Below are 7,059 nucleotides of genomic sequence, written 5' to 3'. Positions count from 1 at the left end.
CATGCAAACTCCATGCAGAAAGACCGGGGCCGGGAATCGAACCCAGAACCTTCTTACTGCAAGGCAACAGCTCTACCAACTGCACCACTGTGCAGTCCGGAACTAAGAAGTAAAATAATTTTATTTCCTTAAATACTGAAAATTAATTTGTATTCGTTTATATGCCGATGACATCATGCTTTACTTTCTCCTCTTCCAACTCTGTAGCATCTATTTTAACTCAGCTTCAACTCTGTGGTTAAATATTCACTGAAAACTCCAGATATGATCAGATGTGTAATTTCTTTTATCAGAAAAACTGTGTACAATGTCTGGTGATACGCAAACTACATCACAGGTGTCAAAGTCAAGGCCTGTGGACCAAATCCGGCCCGCCTCCGTTTTTATGTGGCCCTAGACTAAACACCAAGTATGCTTAAATGTCGCGTTAGCGATCAAATCAATGCAATTTTTATCTGTTTACTGCCAAGTTGTATCAAATCCTCCACWTTCTTGAGAATTATTGTGGAAATTCACACAAAATCAACAAATTGCACTAACAATTGGGAGTTTACTGCAGATTTTTCTCAGAAATTGTCAAAAACTTTCTTACTTGTACCAAATATCTGATGTCAGATTATAATCGATGATCTACACAAGTAATAAAAAGACAAATTTACAGTCATAAATTAGAGCAAATATCRAAAATATTTCCAAACATTTTTATTTTTATGGTAAAAAAAAAAATCACAAAAAGAATCACGAAATCCTAGATTTTGTGATTCCTGTAGGATTTTCAGTCCTGGATTGACTGAAAATATGTTCAATAATCTTTTCAGTCATATTTTAACAGTTTGTGAATAGGTTTTATGTATACGTTCTGGCACAACCGGCCCTTTAAGAGCTTTCATGATCCTGATTTGGACCAAAATGAAAAAGAGAAACGGTGACAAAAGAACCCAAAATAAACAATTATCAGARCCTACTGAGGAATAACATACAGGAAGTGATGAAACTGAGGCTAAAATTAACAGATTAATTGATAGTTTTTCGCTTGCAGGTATTGGTAGAAAATAATTTTATGTACCTTTTACATTTTGCCGTCTTGTTGTATTCTTATAAAAAGATTTAAATATCTTTAGAACCTGGTAAAGACTGCAGAATTTTAAAGATTGTTTATGTTTTCTTTATCAAGTCTATATTTAGTCAAACTGATAAAGAAATGTGTCATAAACTCAGCCTTACACAATGCGCAGTGTTTTGGGACTTTACGCTGTGTAGGACAGCTGTACAAACCGAGTCTGGCTTCCTGGTAAAGTTATTTTTAGTTATTCACGTTGTTGTACCTGTGTGTTGGCATGGCGACCGGTTCAGGGCGCACCCCACCTCTYGCCCAATGACCTTGGAGGGTAAAAAAACGACGGATGGATGCCATCAAAACACAACATGGATCCATAAAAGGTTCCTCCGAAAGGATGATCGCGTGCACTTTGACCTCAGTGAAGCAGCTACATATCATATAGATGTATTTATTTGAATGTCAAATAAAAGCTATAAAGTTAAGACAAAGATGAAGGTTTTCTGTTTTTATTTAACATTGAGAATCTGGTAGAACATCAAAAATAATTTCTCACTTGTCCATTTTTACATAAGTTCATTACATGAACAGGTTTTCATGTATTTTTGGCAAATCGATAATAATATCCTGTATCTTTTTCAAACATCGGTGACTTTATCTTATCATTCATGTTCCAAAATTGCACAAAAAAGAAGGAATTAAACTTTAAACCAACAGCATTTTCCTGATGTTTTAAAAGTTATACTTGAATAATTTAACGCAGTCTGGAGCCGGAACACCTGAGCTGGTGACTGATTGTGTAACTGTGGGAAAARCCGCACACTGGGTGTGTGTGTGTGTGCCAGATGCTGTGGAGGGTGTGTGGTGGGCAGGTCTCCTCTATAAATGCATGGCTGACCCCCACCCTGTTGCTCACAGTTGAATCCTGGTAATCATGCTTGGGATTTTGGTTGCTGCTGCCGTTTTTCTGGAGGCCGTCTCCGCCACCTCCGTGAGTTTCTCTCCAACAGCAAAACGGAACGACGTCGTCTTCCACACCAAAAATAAAGTCTAACTTGGCAGTTTTTTTGGTTAAACGTGTTCTAAATCCAACTACAAGTGAATTATTTGTATATTGAAAACAAAAACATCTACTTACTGAGCCGTTTCATCTTTATCTTTGCAGCTCGGGGTTGTCACTACCGAGGGAGGAACGGTGCAGGGGGAAAATATTCGCCTTGGCACCGGGCGGCACATGGACGTCTTCAAAGGCATCCCCTTCGCTGCACCGCCTGGAAGGTTTGAGAAGCCAAAGCGTCACTCTGGCTGGGACGGTGGGTAAACCAGTCACAGTTACCAGATAAAGTTATCAAACATGTCACAAAAAGCATTCATAGTAAAGATTTCAGCTGTGTGGCACCGTTCTGAGACTTTACGAGCGTCAATGTCCAACTGTGTCCTGATTGGTCAACCTATTGGTCAGAAACAGGAAGCTGAAGACTTCCAAACATTTTATATTCATTATAATCCAATAGGCTTTAAAGGAAAACGTGTTCTTTATCTCATGGATTTGTGATGTCTGGTGAAGATTTTTCTCATTATCAGCAAATATTTAAAATGATCGACTACTTGACAACCTGCGTTGACTAAAATTTTAAATACATTTTATTTTATTCTAATGGTTTGCTTTTCCTTTCTAGGTGTTTTTACTATAAACGAAGAAAAAACTAAATTGCAATATTTGGTATTGAACAATATTCCAATAAAAACAAACCTAAAACACAGATTTAAACCTTTAAATGCAGAGGTGGGAGTAAATAATACTTCATTGCATTTACTTGAGTAACTTTTTTGAAAAAAAATGCTTTTACTATTTTTGTTACTACGCTGTATTYTCTTTACTTTATGTGACTATTTTTTATGCAGTATTTCTACTCCTTGAGTAAAATTTATGGATTTTCCTCTCACTTACCGAAAAACAAATAAAATTCACCAGAYACAGACGCACCTGCAGTTTTTGTTAAAGTTTCTTTAGTTTTTTATTGAAAGAAACTCATTGGGAATAAATTTCCTTTTGCCTRACTTTGTTACTTTTACAAAAATTTTGACAAAATTGTCATTTTGGTCTTTAAAATACCAAAATTTCCATGAAACTCTATATTTTGGTCCATCTGCTTATGTAATTTTTAAATAACAAATGACTGATAATTTTATCATTTTCTCAGTATTTGAGCCATTTTACCAAATACATTTTTTTCTCATTTGATAATTGTTTTGGATGGCTACGTTTTACTTTTACATGAGTAAAAACAAGCTGCAGTATCTCTACTCTAMCTTGAGAACAACTTTTGGGTAATTATGCTTGACTTAACCAACAAATTATAAAACACATAGTTTACTAACATAAATATCAGCTTTAAAAACCACTGCGCAATAAACGAGAGCTAGCATTATGCTAATTAGCTGCTCATGTACAAAACAACTGATTGAAACCATTAGCATTTTCATTAGCTTAWAGCTAATTTGCCAAAACCCACATGTAGAACGAAAAACRTATCTTTAAATAGCTAACAACATTCAGCATCAACTCACCACTTTGGGCAATACACAAAAACGTAAGAAAGTTTTAAGGTTAATTTAGATTGATTGCTTTGACTTAAAACCACTTCCTTCCGGTTCACCGTGAAGTCACTTCCGGTTCACCATCAAGTCACTTTAACTCCATGTGAAATAAASTGTAGAGCCCCCTAGTGGAATCGGATGAGTGAATCCAACAGTCATCTTCCAATGTTTGTGTGTTAATTCTGATCAGGCACTCTGAAGGCCACTAGCTACAAGCCCAGATGCTTTCAGCTGACGATTCTCATGAACGACGTCTATGGCAGCGAGGACTGTCTTTACCTGAACATCTGGGTTCCTCACATCAACTCAGGTAAACTCTTAGACTTAGCACTAAGTGTGCCTGAAATTTGATCAAGACTAACTGTAATAATGTTCCCTTAAATTTTCAGTGGCCTCCAATCTTCCTGTCATGGTCTGGATTTATGGTGGAGCTTTCTTGGTTGGAGCCTCAACAGGCGCTAACTTCCTGGACAACTATCTGTACAGCGGACAGGAACTCGCAGACAGAGGAAATGTCATTGTAGTGACACTGGGATACCGTGTGGGATCCCTTGGCTTCCTGAGTGCTGGAGACTCTACTATGCCTGGTAGGCATCTTTTGAAAATATCCAGAGGTTCAATTGACTCTTTTCTTGTAAACATCACTTTGGATCATGTTTAGGAAATTATGGACTGTGGGACCAGCAGGCCGCCATTGCATGGGTGCACAGAAACATCCGCTCATTTGGAGGAGACCCCAGCAACATCACCGTCTTTGGAGAGTCCGCCGGAGCAGTCAGTGTTGGTCTCCAGGTCAGAAGCTGCCCAAAGTAAATAATMTAAATCAATTTGGGGGGATTTTWAAAAAGAATCTGCTTTCTGCTTTTGTCTCCCAGACTCTCACTCCCCACAACAAGGGGATGATCAAGAGAGCCATCTCCCAAAGTGGGGTCGCCCTTTGCCCTTGGGCTGTCAACAGAAACCCACGCAAGCTTGCTGAAGAGGTACATGGCTCCTCCTGTGCTTTTCATTTTATGGATGATCTGAAATACGACAGGTTGTTTTTGGAACCTAACCCTTCAGGTTGCTCTGCAAGTCAACTGTCCCACCGATAGTCGCATGGCCACCTGTCTGAAAATGACCGACCCCAAGGCTCTGACATTGGCGGGAAAGGTCCATCTCTCCGGCTCRCCTGACGGTAAGTCAAAGGCTGAATATTGACCTACTTTTCAACAGCTTTACCTCTTCAATGCTCTCTCCACCGCAGAACATTGCTGTGTAAATACACAATTGTTCTTGATCACTTTAGCCTAGCATGTTTAGCCCTGTTTCTCCATTGACCAGACCCTCTGGTGTACAACCTGGTTCTGTCTCCTGTGATTGATGGCGACTTCCTGCCGGATGATCCATCCAACCTGTTCCACAACGCCGCCGACATCGACTACATGGCCGGAGCCAACGACATGGACGGACACATCTTCACAGGCATTGATGTCCCATCARTCAACTCTGCATTGTTGGACACCCCTATGTGAGTTCAAGTGAACATTGTGAAGCATTTAGTGTATTGGGAGCAGGTCCGGAAAGGTAGAAAAGGTTTAAACAAKCCAGAGTTTCTGTGRCATTTGCTCCCAATAATCCAGCTTATCAAATTTAAATGTTTTGTATCCTTCTGCTGACTGCAGTGATGATGTCAAGAGGCTCTTGAGTTCCTTAACCAAGGAAAAGGGAACGCTTGGTTCGGARAACGCCTTCTCCACGTACACCCTGGACTGGGGAAGCAAACCCAGCAGAGAGACTGTCAAGAAAACTGTTGTGGCCATCGAAACGGACTACCTTTTCCTGATTCCCACTCAGGCTGCTCTTTATCTCCACGCCTCCAAAGCAGGGTAAGAAGAAGATCTGCATTTACAAATATCACTCTCAAATGTTTCAGACATTTTTGTAAAGGCTGGGCTCAACGTTTGAGCTGGCTTTAATCAAAACCTCGTGCTGATTGTAATATTAAAAAGTGAAACATTTAACAAGTATTTGTGTTTTTAACCTGTCATAAAAGGAAAAAATATTTTTGGTTTATTTTTCAAAGTTATATTTTGGCCATGTTAATTNTCAACTCTGCATTGTTGGACACCCCTATGTGAGTTCAAGTGAACATTGTGAAGCATTTAGTGTATTGGGAGCAGGTCCGGAAAGGTAGAAAAGGTTTAAACAAKCCAGAGTTTCTGTGRCATTTGCTCCCAATAATCCAGCTTATCAAATTTAAATGTTTTGTATCCTTCTGCTGACTGCAGTGATGATGTCAAGAGGCTCTTGAGTTCCTTAACCAAGGAAAAGGGAACGCTTGGTTCGGARAACGCCTTCTCCACGTACACCCTGGACTGGGGAAGCAAACCCAGCAGAGAGACTGTCAAGAAAACTGTTGTGGCCATCGAAACGGACTACCTTTTCCTGATTCCCACTCAGGCTGCTCTTTATCTCCACGCCTCCAAAGCAGGGTAAGAAGAAGATCTGCATTTACAAATATCACTCTCAAATGTTTCAGACATTTTTGTAAAGGCTGGGCTCAACGTTTGAGCTGGCTTTAATCAAAACCTCGTGCTGATTGTAATATTAAAAAGTGAAACATTTAACAAGTATTTGTGTTTTTAACCTGTCATAAAAGGAAAAAATATTTTTGGTTTATTTTTCAAAGTTATATTTTGGCCATGTTAATTYAKAAAATGTTACAATTTCAAATTAATATTTAACTAGCAAGCTAAATACTTACTTTACAAACTACATATCCATTCTCAAACTAAATATTGAGCTAAGAAGCTAAATATTTAGCTAACATTTAGCTAGTAAGATAAATATTTAGCCTCAAACCAAACACTTAGATYCAAACTAAATAATTAATTAGCAAGTTAAACTAAATATTCAGTTTGCAATTTTTTAGGTAGCAAGCTAAATATTTAGCCTCAGGATAAGCATTTAGCGCCAAGCTGAAGATTTAGTTAGCAAGCTAAATATTTAATTGGCAAGCTAAATATTTATTTCACAAACTACATAATCTAGCTACCAACTAAATATTTATTTTGTTTATCTAGAAAATAAATATTTAGTTAGCAAGCTTGCTAGCAGGACCTGACAGTTGTGTAACTGCACAGTTTTCAGGTTCGGATGTTAAAAACAATTTATTWTTTTTCTTTCAAACCCTCCCTTACATGACAGGTTATTTGATGAATACTTTTCCTCATTAAAAGTAAAAAGTGAGGTTTTGTATGAGTATTCATCAGCTTTCGGTGATATTTATTGTATTAATCCGTTAAAATCCTCTCGTTTTCCACTGAAGAACTGGTCGCACGTACTCGTACCTCTTCTCTGAGCCCAACCGTTTGGGAGGCCTCCTCAGCCCCTACCCAACCTGGATGGGCGCCGACCAC

General features: G+C 38.6%; 1 protein-coding gene across 1 annotated transcript in view; it reads left to right on the top strand.

Annotated features, from left to right (window-relative positions):
- The first annotated feature begins 1,948 nt into the window (after nucleotides 1–1,948).
- LOC103473964 (bile salt-activated lipase-like) overlaps nucleotides 1,949–7,059 on the top strand; it is a 6,766-nt gene continuing 1,655 nt past the window's right edge. Inside the window, exons 1-10 of the mRNA XM_017307734.1 lie at nucleotides 1,949–2,048; nucleotides 2,223–2,370; nucleotides 3,849–3,968; nucleotides 4,048–4,245; nucleotides 4,320–4,450; nucleotides 4,534–4,641; nucleotides 4,721–4,835; nucleotides 4,982–5,168; nucleotides 5,323–5,526; nucleotides 6,969–7,058. Coding sequence (XP_017163223.1) covers nucleotides 1,992–2,048; nucleotides 2,223–2,370; nucleotides 3,849–3,968; nucleotides 4,048–4,245; nucleotides 4,320–4,450; nucleotides 4,534–4,641; nucleotides 4,721–4,835; nucleotides 4,982–5,168; nucleotides 5,323–5,526; nucleotides 6,969–7,058 — 1,358 coding nt within the window. The 5' untranslated portion in view covers nucleotides 1,949–1,991. The remainder of the gene's footprint in view (nucleotides 2,049–2,222; nucleotides 2,371–3,848; nucleotides 3,969–4,047; nucleotides 4,246–4,319; nucleotides 4,451–4,533; nucleotides 4,642–4,720; nucleotides 4,836–4,981; nucleotides 5,169–5,322; nucleotides 5,527–6,968; nucleotide 7,059) is intronic.

The sequence above is a fragment of the Poecilia reticulata genome, linkage group LG12, assembly GCF_000633615.1.
Source record: "Poecilia reticulata strain Guanapo linkage group LG12, Guppy_female_1.0+MT, whole genome shotgun sequence".
Classification (NCBI taxonomy): domain Eukaryota; kingdom Metazoa; phylum Chordata; class Actinopteri; order Cyprinodontiformes; family Poeciliidae; genus Poecilia; species Poecilia reticulata.
Note: the sequence above shows the minus strand (reverse complement) of the source record. Positions and strands in the feature narration are given on the sequence as shown.